The 20,947-nt window shown below is 58.2% G+C and overlaps 1 protein-coding gene across 1 annotated transcript; it reads right to left on the reverse strand.

The window, feature by feature from the left end:
- On the reverse strand, nucleotides 1-20,656 carry COL9A2 (collagen type IX alpha 2 chain). The gene is given in 33 exon segments (XM_053998618.1): nucleotides 1-358; nucleotides 2,084-2,161; nucleotides 2,286-2,400; nucleotides 2,402-2,475; nucleotides 3,640-3,694; nucleotides 4,127-4,273; nucleotides 5,086-5,118; nucleotides 5,222-5,266; nucleotides 5,411-5,446; nucleotides 5,529-5,600; nucleotides 7,915-7,968; nucleotides 8,052-8,105; nucleotides 8,379-8,432; nucleotides 8,864-8,908; nucleotides 9,359-9,412; nucleotides 9,565-9,618; nucleotides 9,823-9,876; nucleotides 10,028-10,081; nucleotides 10,159-10,212; nucleotides 10,347-10,400; nucleotides 10,985-11,038; nucleotides 11,958-12,011; nucleotides 12,946-13,002; nucleotides 13,135-13,182; nucleotides 13,348-13,401; nucleotides 13,600-13,653; nucleotides 13,802-13,825; nucleotides 13,979-14,014; nucleotides 14,835-14,888; nucleotides 16,620-16,682; nucleotides 16,776-16,811; nucleotides 17,897-17,971; nucleotides 20,522-20,656. Coding segments are annotated over 33 exon segments (2,073 nt in total). The 5' UTR covers nucleotides 20,594-20,656; the 3' UTR covers nucleotides 1-152.
- Between the last annotated feature and the right edge of the window lie 291 nt (nucleotides 20,657-20,947).

Consider the following 20,947-nt stretch of genomic DNA (forward strand, 5'->3'; position numbering starts at 1 on the left):
GGGCGTCGCCAACACCCTTTATTCCCAAAAAAACCAACCTTTCAGTGCCGGCTTTTTTCCCCCGTGCCCACCGTCATTCCAGCACTCCCAAGAACTGGGAAACCCTGGAAGCTGCTCCCTGTGGGATTGCAGTGTCGGGAGGGGGGGATCGCTCAGTACGGGGGGCCCTTGACGGCGCCCGGCTCCGGCAGGCGCGCGGCCGCGTACGCCGAGGCGCCCAGGCACGCGGCCGGCTCGCAGAACCCCGCTAGCCCCGGTGGCCCCGGCGATCCCGGCCTGCCCGGCGAGCCCGGCGTGCCCGGCGGGCCCCGCTCGCCCGCCTTGCCATCCACAGCGTGCCCAGGGATGCCCGGGAGACCTGCCAGGGGAGTTTTGTGGCGGTCGGCGATTTGTGGAAGTCGGGATTTGTTCACCGAGAAATCCGGATTTTCCCGGAGAAACGGGGGTTTATTCCCCGAGAAATCCAGATTTTTTCCCAAGAAATAGGGGATTTTTCCCAAGAAATAGGGGGGTTTTCCTGAGAAATCGGGGATTTTTCCTGAGAAGTCAGGATTTTTCCCAAGAAATAGGGGATTTTCCCAAGAAATCAGTATTTTTCCGGAGAAACCGGGATTTTTCCCAAGAAATAGGGAATTTTTCCTGAGAAATTGGGATTTTTCCCGGGAAATCAGGATTTTTCCCAAGAAATAGGGGTTTTTCCCAAGAAATCCGGATTTTTCCCAAGAAATAGGGAATTTTCCCGAGAAATAGGGAATTTTCCTGAGAAATCGCGATTTTTCCCAGGAAATAGGGATTTATTCCCCGAGAAATCCAGATTTTTCCCAAGAAATAGGGGATTTTTCCTGAGAAATTGGGATTTTTCCCGGGAAATCAGGATTTTTCCCAAGAAATAGGGGTTTTTCCCAAGAAATCCGGATTTTTCCCAAGAAATAGGGAATTTTCCCGAGAAATAGGGAATTTTCCTGAGAAATCGCGATTTTTCCCAGGAAATAGGGGTTTATTCCCCGAGAAATCCAGATTTGCCCGGAGAAATAGGGAATTTTCCTGAGAAATTGGGATTTTTCCTGGGAAATAGGGATTTATTCCCAAGAAATCTGAATTTTCCCGAGAAATCAGGATTTTTCCCCGAGAAATAGGGATTTTTCCTGAGAAACCAGTATTTTTCCCAAGAAATTGCGATTTTTCATGGGAAATAGGGATTTTTCCCAAGAAACCAGGATTTTCCCTGAGAATTCGGGGTTTTTCTGGAGAAATCAGGATTTTTCCTGGGAAATCAGGATTTTCCCCCAAGAATTAGGGATTTTCCCCTAGAAATCGGGATTTTTCCCGAGAAACTGGGATTTGTCCCTCAAGAAATCGAGATTTTTTTTCCTGAGAAATAGGGATTTTCCCCAATAAATAGGGATTTTTCCCAAGAAATAGGGCTTTTCCCTGAGAAATAGGGATTGGGGTGTTTGGGAATGCTGCTGGTGAGGTTTGGGGGTTCGGGCAGAGCAATTTCAGAGAGAGGGAAAGAGGCGGCAGAGATGAGGAAGAAGGAAGGGAAGGATGGTCCAGGTGGGATGAACCTGGAAAAATTGACAGGATGAACCCTGGGCAGGTTTTGTGGGATGAACCTGGGAAAATTGACAGGATGAACCTGGGCAGGTTTTGTGGGATGAACCTGGGAAAATTGACAGGATGAACCTGGGCAGATTTTGTGGGATAAACCTGGGAAAATTTACAGGATGAACCCTGGGCAGGTTTTGTGGGATGAATTTGGGAAAATTTACAAGATTAACCTGGGCAGGTTTTGTGGGATGAGCTTGGACAGGTTTTGTGGGATAAACCTGAGCAGATTGACAGGATGAACCCTGGGCAGGTTTTGTGGGATGAATTTGGGAAAATTTACAAGAATAACCTGGGCAGGTTTTGTGGGATGAATTTGGGAAAATTTACAAGAATAACCTGGGCAGGTTTTGTGGGATGAACCCGTGCAGGTTTTGTGGGATGGATCAGAAGGTCCCCGGCCCGTGCTGGGCTCATCACCCCGAGGTGACAAAAGCCACGTGGCCGTGTCAGGGCAGGGGACACCTGGTCTCACCTGGGATCCCTGGAGGACCTGGCATTCCCGGGTGGCCACGGCCGACCTCTCCTCGCTCGCCCTTCTCTCCTCTCTTCCCTGCGGGTGTGAAAAGGAGGGAAGGAATCCATGGAAAGGCCGGACGGGCCGTCAGGGACGGGGACAAGCGCGGCAGTGCCGCCCCAGCGGCGTTTGCGCCTGGCACCGCGCCACCAGCACCCACCTTTGGCTCCGACGTTCCCGATCTGCCCGGCAGCTCCCAGGATTCCGGGGACACCGCGGGCTCCCATGGGGCCGTGGGGGCCCTGCTCACCGGGGGGCCCTGGGGGGCCGGGGGGGGCCGGGGGGTCCCATGGCCCCGACCCCGCCCAGGGCGGCTCTCTTGGCGCTCACGGCCACCTCTGCCAGCTGCTCTGTGGGGCAGAGAGGGGCCGGGATGGGATCCACGGGATCCATGGGGTGGGATCCATATGAAGGGATCCATGGGGTGGGATCCATGGGATCCATGGGGTAGGATCCATAGGAAGGGATCCATGGGGTGGGATCCATGGGGTGGATCCATGGGATCCCTACAAAGGGATCCGTAGGATCCGTGGGGTGGGATCCATGGGATGGGATCCACAGGATCCATGGGGTGGAATCCACAGGATGGAAACCATGGGATCCATAGGGTGGGATCTATGGGAAGGGATCCATGGGGTGGGATCCATGGGATCCCTATGAAGGGATCCATAGGATCCGTGGGGTGGGATCCATGGGATGGGATCCACAGGATCCATGGGGTGGAATCCACAGGATTGAAACCATGGGATCCATAGGGTGGGATCTATGGGAAGGGATCCATGGGGTGGGATCCATGGGGTGGGATCCGTGGGATGGGATCCACAGGATCCATGGGATGGAATCCACAGGATGGAAACCATGGGATCCATAGGGTGGGATCTATGGGAAGGGATCCATGGGGTGGGATCCATGGGGTGGGATCCATGGGGTGGATCCATGGGATCCCTATGAAGGGATCCGTAGGATCCATGGGGTGGGATCCAAGGGATGGAATCCACAGGATGGAAACCATGGGATCCATAGGGTAGGATCCATGGGTGGGAACCATGGGGTGGGATCCATGGGGTGGGATCCATGGGGTGGGATCCATGGGATGGGATCCACAGGATCCATGGGATGGAATCCACAGGATGGAAACCATGGGATCCGTAGGGTGGGATCTATGGGAAGGGATCCATGGGGTGGGATCCACGGGGTGGGATCCACGGGGTGGGATCCATGGGGTGGGATCCATGGGGTGGGATCTATGGGATCCATGGGGTAGGATCCATATGAAGGGATCCATGGGGTGGGATCCATGGGATGGAATCCACAGGATGGAAACCATGGGATCCATGGGGTGGGACCCATGGGATGGGATCCATGAGATCCATGGGGTGGGATCTATGGCATCTATGGGGTAGGATCCATATGAAGGGATCCACGGGGTAGGATCCATGGGATCCACAGGGTGGGATCCATGGGATGGGAACCATGGGATCCATGGGATGTGGTGGCCCCTGCCCCAGCCTCACCTTGCAGCATCTTCAGCACCACGTCCACGATGTGCTGGTCGCCAGCGTCCCGGCCCTGCCAGGAAGGGAATTCCGCTCCTTCTGTCCCCTCCCCGAGCCCCTCCCAGCCCAAATCCCAATCCCGATCCCCTCCCTGCATCCCAGGTCACCTTCCCACCCTGCTCTTCCCCGCTCTGTCCCAGTCCACGTGCTCCACGCTCAGCTCGCTCCGTGCTCGTGGCATTCCAGTCCAAAATGAGTTTTTTAGGGAAAAATCCCAACCCTGCAAATCCCTGCTGCCGGCTGGTTTATACAGGGGCGGTTTTTGGATGCCACGCACAGCGGGAAGGACGGAATTCCTCCCCCAGGAAGGCGGGATCCCTGCTCCTGAGTGGAGCAGCGGCGCGTTCCCAGAGGAGCTGGGTGGGAAGGAGAGGCAATTCCTGCCGAGCTGGAGCAGCCGAGGGCACGGGGAGGGTGAGGAGGGATGCGGGATCGGGATACTCACGGCTGTGCCCCGCGGGCCCGGCATTCCCGGCACTCCGCGCTCCCCCACCAGCCCCCGCGGGCCGGGCGGGCCGGGATAGCCCCGAATTCCCGGTGCTCCTGCATCCCCCGAGGGGCCGGGAAAGCCGAGGTCTCCCTGGATGCCTTGCTGGAGGAGGGATGGAGAGAGAGGGGCAGGAGGGGCTCAGGCTGTGCTGAGCACGGGGGCTGCACCCCGAGAGCCCAAAATCTCCCAAAAACCACAGGCAGGGCTGGATCCCAAATGGGGCTGGGGCTGAACCCAGGGCTGGATCCCAAAAATTGGGGCTGGGGCTTGAACCCAGGGCTGGATCCCAAAAATTGGGGCCTGGGGCTGAACCCAGGCTTGGATCCCAAAAATTGGGGTTGGATCCCAAATGGGCCTGGGGCTGAATCCAGGGTTGGATCCCAAAAACTGGGGCTGGGGCTGAATCCAGGGTTGAATCCCAAAAACTGGGGCTGGGGCTGAACCCAGGGCTGGATCCCAAAAATTGGGGCCTGGGGCTGAACCCAGGGTTGGATCCCAAAAATTGGGGCTGGATCCCAAAAATTGGGGCTGGGGCTGAATCCAGGGTTGGATCCCAAAAATTGGGGCTGAATCCCAAATGGGGCTGGGGCTGAATCCAGGGCTGGATCCCAAAAATTGGGGCTGGGGCTGAACCCAGGGTTGGATCCCAAAAATTGGGGCTGGATCCCAAAAATTGGGGCTGGGGCTGAATCCAGGGCTGGATCCCAAACTGGGGCTGGGGCTGAATCTGGTGCTGAGCCCAGAACTGAGTCTGAATGCAGGGTTTAACCCCAAAAAGAGGAGCTGAGCCTCAATCCAGGGCTGATCGTGGTCACTGGCTCCCATCTCCAGGGAAAATATTCCCTCAGCACCTCAGCCAGGAGGATCCCACAAATCCCCCCAAGTTGTGGGGGGTCCCAAACCCCATCTCTCACCTGTCCCTTGGGTCCTGGCTCTCCTGACTCCCCCTGGGGACAGAGGACATGGGAAAGGCGATGAGGAGACAGCAGGAATTTAGGGCTGGAGCTGGGATTTAATGCCAGGCAGGAGGAATCCTCTGGAAGCACTCACCTTCTCTCCCTTGAGCCCTGCCAGGCCGTGGACACCGGGATCTCCCTAAAAGAAAGGCAAGGAGAGATGGGGACATTCCCAAATGAGGGGAGAATTCATGGAGAAGGTGCCTGGAGCCAGTGTTTGTTAAACCCAGCTCTGTTAAACCCAGCTCTGTTGAGCCCCTGCCACAGCCTGGGATGTACTCACAATGCTGCCTTTGGGGCCGGTTTTCCCTGGAGAGCCCTGTGGAAAAGGAAAAAGTGGGATCAGCCCAGCTCAGAGCAGTGTCCCCAAGAAGCCACCTTGCTGTCCCCAGAGCTGTCACCTTGTCTCCTTTGACTCCAGGCAAGCCTTGGGGTCCTGGGATGCCTGGTGGGCCCTGCTCACCCTTTGGCCCCTGGAAATCCAAGGAATATGGGGAAATGAGTGAGAGGAGACAACGGAAAGACTTTTCCCCATCAGGGAATTGTCCCCAAGGCAGTGAGGTGCACGGGCAGCTCCCCATCCTCCAGCTGATCCCAACCTTCCCTAAATCCCAGCTCTGAGGGGACACAGGGCACAAAACTGTGGAGAAGCCGTGGCAAGAGCAGTGATCTTCCAGGCATGGATTCCTGTCCCCAGGAAAAGCACCACAAATCAGGTTTTTGGCTGTTTTTTTTCCAGTGAAGGAAAGCTCTGGAGAGGGGCTGGGCTCTCCTGGGACAGGAGGAAATTCCTGTCCCAGCTGGGGTTCCCATTAATCCCTGAGCAGCAGGATGTCCCTAATCCCTCAGCAGCAGGACGGGCATGGGACTGACCCTGGATCAAAGGGGGAGGTCTGGCTGCGTCCTGCTGATCCCAAATCCAGGCTTGGAGTCCCCCAGCCCAGGGCTGAGCGTCCCTCGTGTGCCAGCCTGGATTTGGGGACAACTCAGAGCATTCCCTGTGTCCCACCCTGGCTTTGGGGACAATTTAGAGCATCTCCTGTGTCCCAGCTTGGATTTGGGGACAACTCACCATCTTTGGGGACAACTCAGAGCATTCCCTGTGTCCCCACCCTGGCTTTGGGGACAATTTAGAGCATGTCCCGTGTCCCAGCCTGGATCTGGGGACAACTCAGAGCATGCCCTGTGTCCCAGCACAGGTTTGGGGAGAACTCACCAGATTTAGGGAGAACTCAGAGCATCCCCCATGTCCCAGGCCGGCTTTGGGGACAACTCAGAGCATTCCCTGTGTCTCACCCTGGCTTTGGGGACAATTTAGAGCATCTCCTGTGTCCCCACCCTGGCTTTGGGGACAATTTAGAGCATCTCCTGTGTCCCCACCCTGGCTTTGGGGACAATTTAGAGCATCTCCCGTGTCCCAGAGTGGCTCTGGGGACAACTCAGAGCATGTCCTGTGTCCCAGCACAGCTTTGGGGAGAACTCACCAGATTTAGGGACAGCTCAGAGCATCCCCCATGTCCCAGCCTGGCTTTGGGGACAACTCAGAGCATTCTCTGTGTCCCACCCTGGCTTTGGGGACAATTTAGATCATCTCCCGTGTCCCAGAGTGGCTCTGAGGACAATTCATCAGCTTTGGGGAGAATTTACCAGATTTAGGGACATCTCAGAGCACGCCCCATGTCCCAGCCTGGCTTTGGGGACAACTCAGAGCATTTCCCGTATCCCAGCTCAGCTTTGGGGACAATTCACCGGCTTTAGGGACAACTCAGAGCATTCCCTGTGTCCCACCCTGGCTTTGGGGACAATGTAGAGCATGTCCCGTGACCCAGCTTGGATTTGGGGACAACTCAGAGCATTCTGTGTCCCCACCCTGGCTTTGGGGACAATTTAGAGCATGTCCTGTGTCCCAGCTTGGATCTGGGGACAACTCACCATCTTTGGGGACAACTCAGAGCATTCCCTGTGTCTCACCCTGGCTTTGGGGACAATTTAGAGCATCTCCCGTGTCCCAGAGTGGCTCTGGGGACAACTCAGAGCATGCCCTGTGTCCCAGCACAGGTTTGGGGAGAACTCACCAGATTTAGGGAGAGCTCAGAGCATCCCCCATGTCCCAGCCCGGCTTTGGGGACAACTCAGAGCATTCCCTGTGTCCCACCCTGGCTTTGGGGACAATTTAGAGCATCTCCCGTGTCCCAGAGTAGCTCTGGGGACAATTCATCAGCTTTGGGGAGAATTTACCAGATTTAGGGACATCTCAGAGCATGCCCCATGTCCCAACCCGGCTTTGGGGACAACTCAGAGCATTCTCTGCGTCCCACCCTGGCTTTGGGGACAATTTAGAGCATGTTCCGTGTCCCAGAGTGGATTTGGGGACAATTCATCGGCTTTGAGGAGAATTTACCAGATTTAGGGACATCTCAGAGCACGCCCCATGTCCCAGCCTGGCTTTGGGGACAACTCAGAGCATTTCCCGTATCCCAGCTCAGCTTTGGGGACAATTCACCAGCTTTAGGGACAACTCAGAGCATTCCCTGTGTCCCACCCTGGCTTTGGGGACAATTTAGAGCATGTCCCGTGTCCCAGAGTGGCTCTGGGGACAACTCAGAGCATGTCCTGTGTCCCAGCACAGGTTTGGGGAGAACTCACCAGATTTAGGGACAGCTCAGAGCATCCCCCATGTCCCAGCCTGGCTTTGGGGACAACTCAGACCATCCCCCATGTCCCAGCCCGGCTTTGGGGACAACTCCCGGCTTTGGGGACAACTCCCCGGCTTTGGGGACAACTCACCGCTCTGCCCTGCTCGCCGGGGGGCCCCACGAGGCCACGCTCGCCCCTGTCACCCTGCGGACAGCCGGGAGAGGAGCGCGGTCAGGGCCAGCCCCCTCCCCTGGCACGGCCACCTCCCCGCGGTGTCCCCAGCTCACCTTCGGCCCGGGGACACCCTGCGGGCCCTGCTCGCCCCGAGGTCCGGGCTCGCCCTAAGAACGGGAAAGAAAACCCCACGGAAGAAGGGATTCAGCGGCGTGCTGTGCTCCTTGTCCTCCCCCGAGGGAGGGGTGGCCCTGTCCTTGTCGCCACCGCGGGGAGCGGCGGTGCCGGGAGGAGCGGGGTGGGGATGAAGTGCCCGATTCCGCTTTTAGCTTGCGGGAAACGGGGGAAAAAGGGAAAAAAAAAAAAAAAAAAAAAAAAAAAAAAAAAGATAAGCCCCGAGGCTGTCCCCGGGAGGGACACGGCGACATCTCGGTACTTACAAGCTGCCCCGGGGCACCGGTGACACCGGGGTGGCCCCGAGGACCCGCTTCACCCTGTGAAGGGAGAGAGAGGTCAGAGGGGACAGGGGGGGACAGCGGGGACAGGGGGGGACAACAGGGACAGGTGGGGACAGCAGGGACAGTGGGGATAGGGGGGGACAGCGGGGACAGCAGGGACAGTGGGGACAGCAGGGACAGTGGGGACAGCGGGGGACAACAGGGACAGTGGGGATAGGGAGGGACAGTGGGGACAGCAGGGACAGGGGGGGACAGCAGGGACAGTGGGGACAGCAAGGACAGTGGGGATAGGGAGAGACAGCGGGGACTGTGGGGACAGTGGGGGACAGCAGGGACAGTAGGGGTAGGGAGGGACAGCGGGGAGAGAGAGGGACAGTGGGGACAGGGGGGGACAGGGAAGGACAGCTGGGACAGGGAGGGGACAAGAGCAGCGGGGGGGGGGGGGATGCTCAAGAGGTGTCACCCACCTTGTCACCCGGGCCACCTTTGCTTCCCGGCTGGCCCGGCAATCCCTGAGGAAACAAAGCCGGGATCAAGCCCTGGGCACAGCTCAGTGTCCCCTCAGGGTGCTGGCACGGGGTGTCACCCCTGGGCACAGCTCAGTGTCCCCTCAGGGTGCTGGCACGGGGTGTCACCCCTGGGCACAGCTCAGTGTCCCCTCAGGGTGCTGGCCCTGGCACCCCTGGGCACAGCTCAGTGTCCCCTCAGGGTGCTGGCACGGGGTGTCACCCCTCAGGGCACAGCTCAGTGTCCCCTCAGGGTGCTGGCACGGGGTGTCACCCCTGGGCACAGCTCAGTGTCCCCTCAGGGTGCTGGCAGAGGGGTGTCACCCCTCAGGGCACAGCTCAGTGTCCCCTCAGGGTGCTGGCCCTGGCACCCCTGGGCACAGCTCAGTGTCCCCTCAGGGTGCTGGCAGAGGGGTGTCACCCCTCAGGGGACAGGCTGGGGGGTCCTGCACTCACAGCTTGTCCCCGGTGTCCCGGCGTTCCCGGGCGTCCCGCCTGTCCTGTGCCACCCTGCGAGGGACAGAGGGGGTGTCACCAGGAGCGGGGTGCCCACAGGTGGGCAGGGGGCTCCTGCCCGAGGGGGGACGCTGCCCTGGAGCCCGTGGCCAGGACGCTGTTCCCTTTGCCATTCCCGCTATTGCCAGCGGGTGGCATTCCCTCACCTTCACTCCTGGGATACCTGGGGTGCCATCCTTGCCGTCGATGCCCGGGAGACCCTGAAAAGGGGGAAGGGTCACCCACGGGACACCTCGAAGGGACTCGAAGGCTCACGGTGGGGACAAAAAAAACAAACAAACAAACAAAAAAAAAAAAGTGGGGAGGGGAAAGGAGCATTCCAGGTGTGTGCTGGAGGGGACAAGGACACGTGGTGGTGGCACAGCCAGGGACAAGGGGCTCTGCCCAGGCAGGGCTGTACTCACATTCTCCCCCTTGGGGCCGACGTCACCCTGGGGTCCCCTGATGCCACGGCCACCCTGGGGCAGGAGGGGACAAGTGTCAGTGTCCTGCTGGCGCAGGGCGCAGAGCTGGGAGCTGGAGATGCACCCCGGGCACAGCCCCTTTGTGTGGGAACGGTGCCGAGCTGGGGAAAAGGGGACACTGCCACTGGGTGGGGGGGTCACCTACCAGCTCCCCCTTGTCACCAGGGTCCCCAGGCGGTCCCTTGGGGCCTTCCCTGCCCTGGAGGAGAGAGGAAAAGAAGGATTGAGCAGGGCACAGCGGGATCCCAGAGTGCCCAGGGCTGAGGGGGCACCCACCGGCCGCCCGGCGGCTCCGACGCTCCCGACCATGCCCTTGTAGCCAGCAGGGCCCTGGAAAAAAAGAGCGTGGAAAGGTCAGTTCCCACCCCAAAGCCATCCCGGCACCCCAGCGCGGCAGGGACGCTGCTGGGGACGGGCTGGGTGGGACGTGGAGCCCCGAGGCAGGGGATGCCAGCCGCACTCACCGTCTCCCCCTTGGGTCCTGCCATGCCAGGATAGCCCCTGAGGCCCTGAGGTCCCTGCAGGGAAGGAAACCACAGCCAATTTAGCTGGGAAAAAAAAAAAAAAAAAAAAAAAAAAACAACCCAGGAGCAGCCCAGGGCGAAGCAGCAATTACAGCAAAACCCAAAATCCACCAGCTTTGCCAAACACGAGGAATTCCAGGCCCTCCTAATTCCAGAGCCCCCCACCAGGTGCTTTTCCAGCTGTCAATTCCATAACTCCAGAGGGCCCAAACTGCAGCCACTTCCCTGGGCCAGAGCTCTTGGCTTCAAAGCAGTTCTGCCCTTTCCTGGCCCGGAGGGCTCAGCCCGGTAATTGCTTTTCATCTTCAAAGTGCTCCGAGAATTCCTGTGGCTTTAATTCCCACCCCGGGGCAAGGGGGGACTGAGGGGACAGCGGGGATTTATCCCAAATTATCCCTGGGAACAGCCCTGGAGCTCTCCAGAGGGAGAGGTGGTGGCATCCATGGCTGGGAGAGGGATGGGATGGAGCGGGGACAGGCCGGTGTCACCTCCCTGGTGTCTGGGGACAAGGACAGAGAGGCCACCCCCAGTTCCTGCAGCACGTGGGGGACAGAGGAAGAGAGGAGTAAAGGATTTACCGGGGGGCCCGGGATTCCTTGTTCTCCAGAGGCACCAATGTCCCCCTTGGGGCCCTGGGAATGGAGAGAAAAGGGAATGTTGGAGGGAGAGGGGACACGAAGCAGCCTGGGGACAGCACAGCCCCACCTGGCACCCGGCAGGGACGGGGACAGGTGGCCCTGCCCAGGAAGCCGCCCTGGTCTCCCAGTCCCGCCATTTCCGTTTTCCTCTTTCCTCCCTTCTTCCTTTCCCTTCCCAAAACTCCTTCCCTGGATCCAGCCCCACAGGGACGGCCACGCCTGGATCCTGCCGCGATCCTGCCGGGATCCAGCCGGGATCCTGCTGGGATCCTGCTGGAATATGGCTGAGATCCTGCTGGGATCCTGCCGGGATCCTGCTGGGATCCTGCTGGAATATGGCTGAGATCCTGCTGGGATCCTGCTGGGATCCTGCTGGGATCCTGCTGGAATATGGCTGAGATCCTGCTGGGATCCAGCCGGGATCCTGCTGGGATCCTGCTGGAATATGGCTGAGATCCTGCTGGGATCTGGCTGTGATCCTGAAGGGATCTGGCTGAGATCCTGCTGGGATCCTGAAGGGATCTGGCTGGGATCCTGCTGGGATCTGGCTGGGATCCTCCTGGGATCCTGCTGGAATATGACTGAGATCCTGCTGGGATCCTGAAGGGATCTGGCTGGGATCCTGCTGGGATCTGGCTGGGATCCTCCTGGGATCCTGCTGGAATATGGCTGAGATCCTGCTGGGATCCTGAAGGGATCTGGCTGGGATCCTACTGGGATCCATCTGGGATCCTGCTGGGATCTGGCTGGGATCCTGCTGGGATCCTGCTGGAATACGGCTGAGATCCTGCTGAGATCCTGCTGGGATCTGGCTGGGATCCTGAAGGGACCTGTCTGGGATCCTGCTGGGATCCTGAAGGGATCTGGCTGGAATCCTGCTGGGATCCATCTGGGATCCTGCTGGAACACTCACCGCCTCTCCCTGCTTGCCGGGCTCTCCGAGGGCACCGGGGCGGCCTCTGTGTCCCTGCGGGGGGAGAGGAAATCCGTGAGGAAAATCCCTGGCACGGCTGCAGGGTGGTGGCACCATCCCGGGGGCCGCGTCCCACAGAGCCACCCTGCCACCACATCCCACCCTGGGGTGCCCGATGGGGACCTGGTGGGGCTCAGAATCCCACTGGGAACATGGAATGGGCTCAGAATCCCAACAGGGACATTTGAGGGGCTCAGAATCCCAGTGGGGACACTGTGGGGCTCAGAATCCCACTGGGAACATTGGGAGGCTCAGAATCCCACTGTGGACATGGAATGGGCTCAGAATCCCAACAGGGACATTTGAGGGGCTCAGAATCCCAGTGGGAACATTGGGGGGCTCAGAATCCCACTGGGGACATGGAATGGGCTCAGAATCCCAAGAGGGACATTTGAGGGGCTCAGAATCCCAATGGGGGGGGCTCAGAATCCCAAAGGGAACACTGTGGGGCTCAGAATCCCACTGGGGACATGGAATGGGCTCAGAATCCAACTGGGGACATTTTGGAGGAGTTCAGAATCCCACAGGTGACATCAATGGGCTCAAAATCCCACTGGGGACATTTTGAGGGAGGTTCAGAATCCCACAGGTGACATCAATGGGCTCAAAATCCCACTGGGGACATTTTGGAGGAGTTCAGAGTGCCACAGGTGACATCAATGGGCTCAAAATCCCACTGGGGACATTTTGGAGAGGTTCAGAATCCCACAGGTGACACCCTGATCTGGGGTTGGGGCTTTGGTACAGGGTGCCACCCCCAGGAGAGGGGCTGGGGACCCTCAGGGACCTTTCCCACAGCACCTTTTCCTCCAGACCTCCCTGTCCTGGTGCTCCAGAGATCCCAGAGAAGGATCCTTCACTCCACCACATCCTGGAGGTGACAATTCCCGTTTTTCCCCACCCCATGGCAGCTCCAGGACTTGCTTACCTTCAGTCCCTGCAGTCCCTGGGGGCCTTTGGGACCTGGGGGGCAGCTGGTGGGGCACTGGGAGGAGAGGAAGGACAAGGATGAGTTGGGAATGACCTGGAGGCAACTGGGAAGAGAGGGAGGGAGGGGTCGTGGGGCACGGGGGGACACCCTGGTGACAGCAGGGGACAAGGTCATGGCAGCTCTCACCAGGAAATCAGCGCTGCCTTCCAGGCCTTGGAGGTGTCCCGGGAGGCCCTGCAGGGAAGGAAACCATCAACATTCCAGGATTTTCCACCGGGATGGTTTTTACAGGAGCAGGAAACAAGGAATGGGGGTGGGAGGTGAGAGCCAGAGCCCGAATTCCAGCCCAAATCCCTGGGATGAGCTTCTCCCTCCTGGAGGGGGCTGGGAGATACTCACGGGTTTCCCTGGAGGACCCGGGGGACCCCTCGGGCCGTCGGGGCCGGGGTCACCCTAGGAAAGAAGGAGGATTTGGGATGAGGAGGGGAGGTGGAGAGCCAGGATGTCCCAGCAGGAATGGGGACGTGCCCGGGGTGATGGCACCAGGGGAACCTTTGTTTTAGGGTCGTCCCTGGTTATCCCAGGAGGGCACAGAAGCTGCTCCTGGTGGAAGGAGGGGAGGTTCTTCCCCGTCCCCTCCTGGCTCCTCACCTTGGGTCCCAGCACTCCGATCTCCCCGGGAAGTCCAACCTGGCCAGGAAGCCCCTAAAGGGAGAAGGGAGAGAAATTCATGGAATGAGAGAGGTCCCACCCCTGATTCCTCCCCTCTGGGGGTGCTGAGGTTTGAGCTCCTCGTGCACAATTCCAAGCAGGATCCCAGGCCACCCCTCCCAGCCCCAGGGTGCCACTTACGGGGGGGTCCTGGCAGTGATGGGCCCTGTGGCAAAAAAGAAAATGGCAATTGCTTCAAATTCCCCAAATCCTCCAGAATTCCTGCCCCAAGGAGGGCGATTCCCACCCCACCACCAAGGGTGGAGCAGGGGGGACTTGGGGGGTGCCCACCCCACCCATGGGAGCAGCAGATACTCACAGGGAGCCCTGGTGGCCCTGGGAGTCCGGGCTGGCCCTGCCGGGACACAAGAAGAGAGTCAGGAGCTGGAAAAGGAGGATCTGCTCCGGCAGCTGCTCCAATTCCCCCTCCCTGGATGCAGCCTCAGGGCCAAAAACTCCATCAGGCAGATCCTGCATCCATGGATCCCACGGATCCCTGGGGATGGCCCCAGGCTGGGGCTGGGAGGGGGGAAGGAGGAGCCTGGGAAGGTGAGTACTTGGAAAGGTGGGAATTTGGGGAGGTGGGAAATTGGAAATTGGGAAGGTGGGATCCTTGGAAAGGTGGAAATATGGCAAGGTAGGAATTTGGGAAGGTGGGAGCCTGGGAAGGAGAAAACGTGGGAAGGTGGGAATTTGGGAAGGTGGGAATATGGGAAGGTGGGAGCTTGGGAATGTGGGAAATTGGGAAGGTGGGAAATTGGGAAGGTGGGAATATGGGAAGGTAGGAATTTGGGAAGGTGGGAATTTGGGAAGGTGGAAATTCAGGAAGGTGGGAGCCTGGGAAGGAGAAAATGTGGGAAGGTGGGAATTTGGGAAGGTGGGAATTTAGGAAGTGGGAATTTGGGAAGGTGGGAATTCGGGAAGGTGGGAATTTAGGAAGGTGGGAATTTGGGAAGGAGGGAATTTAGGAAGGTGGGAATTTAGGAAGTGGGAATTTGGTAAGGTGGGAGCTTGGGAAGGTAGGAATTTGGGAAGGTGGGATCCTGGGAAGGAGAAAACTTGGGAAGGAGGGAATTTAGGAAGGTGGGAATTCGGGAAGGTGGGAATTCGGGAAGGTGGGAATTCGGGAAGGTGGGAGCCTGGGAAGGAGGGAGCCGGGGCTGCCCCTCACTCACTTTGACTCCTGGCCTGCCAATGGCTCCTGGCTCCCCTTTGGCTCCCGTCAGGCCCTGCAAGGGAAGAGACCCAGCGAGTTATTCCCATTCCTCCTGCTCTCCACCCGTCCCTGATCCCGCTTTTATCCCCGGCACGGGGCAGGGACCCACCCAGACCTCGCCAGGCACCCATCACACGCCCCTGAGACCCCACCCAGGGCACCGGGGACAGGCCCCGGGGTGGCAGCCCTGTCCCCTTCCTGCCACCACCTCTGCCAGGCTGTGCCAAGGAGGGGACGGTGGCAAAGTCACCGCTGCCACCTCATGGGTGCCAAGGAAGTGGGGGACGGTGGGGGACACGGAATTGCTTCCGATTTATTCTGGAGGAAACAACAGGAGCTCTGCTGGGATTCCAGAGGTGGGAAGGGGTGGAAGAAGCAATCCCAAGCTCTTCTGGGATTCCCAAGGTGGGAGGGGGTGGCAGAAGCTCTTTTGGGATTCCCAAAGTGGGAAGGAATGGCAGAAGCTCTTTTGGGATTCCCAAGGTAGGAAGGAGTGGCAGAAGCTCTTTTGGGATTCCCAAAGTGGGAAGGAGTGGCAAAAACTCTTTTGGGATTCCCAAAGTGGGAAGGAGTGGCAAAAACTCTTTTGGGATTCCCAAGGTGGGAGGGGGTGGCAGAAGCTCTTTTGGGATTCCCAAGGTGGGAAGGAGTGGCAGAAGCTCTTTTGGGATTCCCAAGGTAGGAAGAAGTGGCAGAAGCTCTTCTGGGATTCCCAAAGTGGGAAGGAGTGGCAAAAACTCTTTTGGGATTCCCAAAGTGGGAAGGAGTGGCAAAAACTCTTTTGGGATTCCCAAGGTGGGAAGGAGTGGCAAAAACTCTTTTGGGATTCCCAAGGTGGGAGGGGGTGGCAGAAGCTCTTTTGGGATTCCCAAGGTGGGAAGGAGTGGCAGAAGCTCTTTTGGGATTCCCAAGGTGGGAAGGAGTGGCAGAAGCTCTTTTGGGATTCCAAAGGTGGGAAGGAGTGGCAGAAGCTCTTTTGGGATTCCCAAGGTGGGAGGGGGTGGCAGAAGCTCTTTTGGGATTCCAGAGATGGGCAGAAGCTCTTTTGGGATTCCCAAGGTGGGAAGGAGTGGCAAAAACTCTTTTGGGATTCCCAAGGTGGGAAGGAGTGGCAGAAGCTCTTTTGGGATTCCCAAGGTGGGAAGGAATGGCAGAAGCTCTTTTGGGATTCCCGAGGTGGGAAGGAATGGCAGAAGCTCTTTTGGGATTCCCAAAGTGGGAAGGAATGGCAGAAGCTCTTTTGGGATTCCAGAGATGGGCAAGAGTGGCAGAAGCTCTTTTGGGATTCCCAAGGTGGGAAGGAATGGCAGAAGCTCTTTTGGGATTCCAGAGATGGGCAGAAGCTCTTTTGGGATTCCCAAGGTGGGAAGGAGTGGCAAAAACTCTTTTGGGATTCCCAAGGTGGGAAGGAGTGGCAGAAGCTCTTTTGGGATTCCCAAGGTGGGAAGGAGTGGCAGAAGCTCTTTTGGGATTCCCAAGGTGGGAGGGGGTGGCAGAAGCTCTTTTGGGATTCCAGAGATGGGCAAGAGTGGCAGAAGCTCTTCCTGAGCTCTGCTGGGATCCCAAAGGTGGAAAAGGGTGGCAAAAGCTCTTCCCGAGCTCCTTTGGGATTCCCGAGGTGCTTTCAGCTCCTGCCCAAAGGGATTTGGGCACGTTTTTGTGTGGGGCCGACCCTGGGGACAGGAGCAGTTTGCTGTGACCCCACAGGCAGGGACAGCACGAGGGGACAGGGGGCAGCTCTCACATCAATGCCCGGCTTCCCTGGGCGTCCATCCGGACCAGGGGCTCCAGGCTCGCCCTTGACACCCTGGAAAAATGAAAAATCGGGATCAGGCTGGAACGAGGCCCCCGTGGAAGGAGCGGGATCACCGCGAGGCTGAGGGATGGGGTGGGTACTCACCGGGGAGCCGGCAGATCCTACAGGGCCTTTGTCACCCTGGGGAAAGGGGAGGAGGTGGGAAAGGGTTTTATTGGGGTTTTGTGAGGATTTTTTGGGGTTTGTCAGGGGTTTATTGGGGTTTTGTGAGGGTTTTACTGGGGTTTTGTTAGGGTTTTTTGAGGTTTGTCAGGGTTCTATTTTGCTTTTGTGAGGGTTTTATTGGGCTTTGTGAGGGTTGAGTTGGGGTTTTGTGAGGGGGAATTGGTGAAGGTTGTACTAGGGTTTTTTGGGGTTTCTGAGGGGAGCTTTTGAGAGGGTTCTACTGGGGTTTTGTGAGGGTTTTACTGGGGTTTGTGAAGTGGGGTTTTGTGAGGGTCTTACTGGGATTTTGTGAGGGTTGTGCTGGGGTTTTGTGAGGGTTTGATGGGGTTTTCTGAGGGGGTTTTTGTGAGGGTTTTACTGGGGTTTGTGAGGGTTGTGCTGGGGTTTTTGAAGTGGGATTTTGTGAGGGTTTTACTGGGATTTTGTGAGGGTTGTGCTGGGGTTTTCTGAGGGTTTGACGGGGTTTTCTGAGGGGGTTTTTGTGAGGGTTTTTCTGGGATTTTGTGAGGGTTTTGCGAGGGTTGTTCTGGGGTTTCTGAAGCGCTGTGGCTGCTCTGGGTATAAATAACACTAAAATAACACCACATCCTGGAGAAAGGGCACTTTCTGCTGCCTCACAGGGCTCCCCTCTGTCGGGGCCCCCATCCCACAACCCGTGGAGGATCCAGAGCCACAATCCCCCACCACATCCCTCTGCAGGAACCCCACTGGGATGTCACTGTCCCCCCTTCACTGGGCACCTCTGGGGTGCTCCCTGCCCCAACCCTTTGGAGCATCCCCCACCTCACCCCAACCTCCCCGCCCTGCATTCCCCCCAAAAATAAAAAAACCAATCCCACCCCAAACTCCCGGGCTGCGGATGGAGCCGGATTTGGGGCAGCAGCTGCCACCAGCAGAGCTGGGGCTGCTCTGTCTGCCCTAAATCAGGAGTGGGAACAGCACGGAGAGGCACCCCCGGCCCTGTGCCACTCACAATGTCCCTTTTGTGCTGCGTGTCCCCTCCCTCCCTCCCTCCCTGCCTCCCCCAGCCCATCACTCACGTCGATGCCATCGGCTCCCGGCACTCCTGGGGGACCGGGGGGCCCTGCTGGGCCAGGCTCTCCTGGTGGCCCTCGCTATGGGGGAAAAAGGGATGGGATCCACATCAGGAAGGAGCCCGAGATGTGTGGGGAATGTGGCTTAGACCCCCGAGGGGTCAGAGCTCTGCCCCTCCTGTGGATCCCCCAGCAAGGGCATGGATGGGGAAATCCAGGATTTCTCACGCTGGCGCCTCCAGCTCCTCGCTCCCTGCCCAGTTTTTATCTCATTTCTCCCATCTCCTGCCCTGGTGTCCATGGGGAACAGAGCAGGGTCTCCATGGGGTGATGGCAGCGTTTTTACCCCATTTCTGCTCCCAGTGTCCGAGGATCTCCTGCCCTGATGGAGCAGAATCTCCATGGAATGACATTTTTACCCCATTTCTACTCCCCCTTTCCCTGGTGTCCAAGGATCTCCCACAGAGCAGGATCTCCATGGGATGATATTTTCACCCCATTTTTGCTCCCCCTTTCCCTGGTGTCCGAAGATCTCCTGCCCTGATGGAGCAGAATCTCCATGGAATTACATTTTTACCCCATTTTTGCTCCCAGTGTCCGAGGATCTCCTGCCCCCACAGAGCAGAATCTCCATGGAATGACATTTTTACCCCGTTTCTGCTCCCCCTTTCCCTGGTGTCCGAGGATCTCCCACAGAGCAGGATCTCCATGGGATGATATTTTCACCCCATTTTTGCTCCCCCTTTCCCTGGTGTCCGAAGATCTCCTGCCCTGATGGAGCAGAATCTCCATGGAATGACATTTTTACCCCATTTTTGCTCCCAGTGTCCGAGGATCTCCTGCCCCCACAGAGCAGGATCTCCATGAGATGACATTTTTACCCCATTTTTTCTCCCCCTTTCCCTGGTGCTCCTGCCTGGATGGAGCAGGCTTTCCAAGCATTTTTACCCCATTTCTACTCCCCCTTTCCCTGGTGTCTGAGGATCTCCTACCCTGATGGAGCAGGATCTCCATGGAATGACATTTTTACTCCATTTTTGCTCCCCCTTTCCCTGGTGTCCAAGGATCTCCTGCCCTGATGGAGCAGGATCTCCATGGAATGACATTTTTACCCCATTTTTTCTCCCCCTTTCCCTGGTGCTCCTGCCTGGATGGAGCAGGCTCTCCAAGCATTTTTACCCCATTTCTACTCCCCCTTTCCCTGGTGTCCGAGGATCTCCTGCCCTGATGGAGCAGGATCTCCATGGGATGACATTTTCACCCCATTTCTGCTCCCCCTTCCCCTGCCACTCCCAGAGCTCCTGCCCCCACAGAGCAGGCTGTCCATGGGGTGACGGCAGCGCTTCCAAAACCCCCTTTTATCATCCCGGGATTTCTGATTTAGGTGCCCCAAAACCCCAGGATGAGGTGGGGACCCCCAGCCCCTCTGTGTGAGCTCTCCCTGGGCCAGGCTGGCTCTGCTCCCGGGCTCTGGACAAAAGCTCCATTCAGGGAAGCTCCCAGAGCCCGGTGCTGGCTTTGAGGTTTGCACAGGACTCGGCAAAGAAACCTCTGTTATCCTACCAGGGAGTTCAGGGGGAAAAGATTCCAGCCCTGCAGACTGAAGCCCTGGTGTTCCTGGAAATGGGAAGCAGACGGTGGCTGGGCTGCACTCCTGCAGCTCCTCCAGCCTCCCAGGCTGGATTAATTAAAAAAAAAAATATAAATATAAGGAATAAACGTAGGAATAAATGTAAATCTACAGGGGTGAGAGGTGCTGCTGGTTCGTGCACACATCAGGAGAGCCCCGGCTCCACCTTGGGTCAATCCCTGAGCCCGGCAGGGAGCGAGTCCCCATCCCTGGGGTCTCCCTGAATGGCACCTTTGTCCTGCCCAAGGAAAGAATTCCAAAGGGTTCCTTGTTCCCGAAATTCCCACATCCCCCTTGCTCTGCTCCCCTGCCCCGCAAGCCCACGGGGATCCCGGGGGGGGGGGGAAATTTTAGGAAGGAGTTGTCCCCCGGTTTCCAACAGGCAGCTCAGGAACCACATGGAAAAATTTCCCAAAACCTCTAAAATCTGATTTTTTTTTAATTTTTTTTTTTTTTTTTTTTTTGCAGCTGTAAGGCAAGGAGAGTTTTCCCAGGTGGAATGCCACTGCTCGCCCCTCTCCAGGGCTCACCTTCCCTTTTTCCAGATCCATTTTCTCCTGCCCCTGGGTGAGTCTGGGGAGTCCAGGGGAACCCCCCCGACAGCCCCCAGGACCACCCCGGGAGAGTCAGAGCCCCCCCCCAGCCCTGCTCAGTCCGGATCTGCAGCACATCCCAGGAAAGCAGGAGCAAATTTCCCAGAAAATCCAGAGGGAAAGACAGAGCCCCCCCACTGCTGCTCCAGGGGGGAAAATCAAATTAAACTCGTTCAGCCAACAATCCCCGAATTTCCAAGTCCGCACTTCCCGCGCGGAGAAATCTCCCGCGGGTCGAGGCTGTGGCTGTTCCCACCCTCCCAGGGGGGGCATTCCTGGGGAACAAAAAAAACAAGGGGAAAGTGCTGGGGGGATAAACCCAAAGTGCTCAGCACTGCGAGGGAGCGGCGATGGGGAATGTCCCCTGTGCGTCCCCGCTCCATCCCGGGAATCGAGCGCGGCACTTACGAGCTGGGCCAGGCAGAGGCAGGAGGCTTGGAGCAGGAGCCAGAGCTGCGACACGAGGGTGGCACGGGCCATGGCGAGCCGGGCTGGCACCGAGCGCGGCTGGCACCGAGCGCGGCTGGCACCGAGCGCCGGCAGCCCCGACTCGCAGCGCTCCGGGACACCGGGAGGGCCGGGGAAAGAGGAGGAGGAGGAGGAGGAGGAGGAGGAGGAGGAGGAAGGGGCTCATTAATATGGAGCAGAGGGATGAGGGCAGGTCTCCGCCCCGCTCAGGTGAGCCCGTGGCTATGATGGGCGGGGTGGTGACAGAGGGTTTGGCACAACGGGGACAGGGTTTGGCACGAGGGTGACAGAGTTTGGCACGATGGGAACAGTTTGGCACAATGGGGACAGAGTTTGGCACGATGGGGACAGAGTTTGGCACTATGG

The sequence above is a fragment of the Vidua macroura genome, chromosome 25 (genome assembly GCF_024509145.1).
Source record: "Vidua macroura isolate BioBank_ID:100142 chromosome 25, ASM2450914v1, whole genome shotgun sequence".
In the NCBI taxonomy this organism is placed as follows: domain Eukaryota; kingdom Metazoa; phylum Chordata; class Aves; order Passeriformes; family Viduidae; genus Vidua; species Vidua macroura.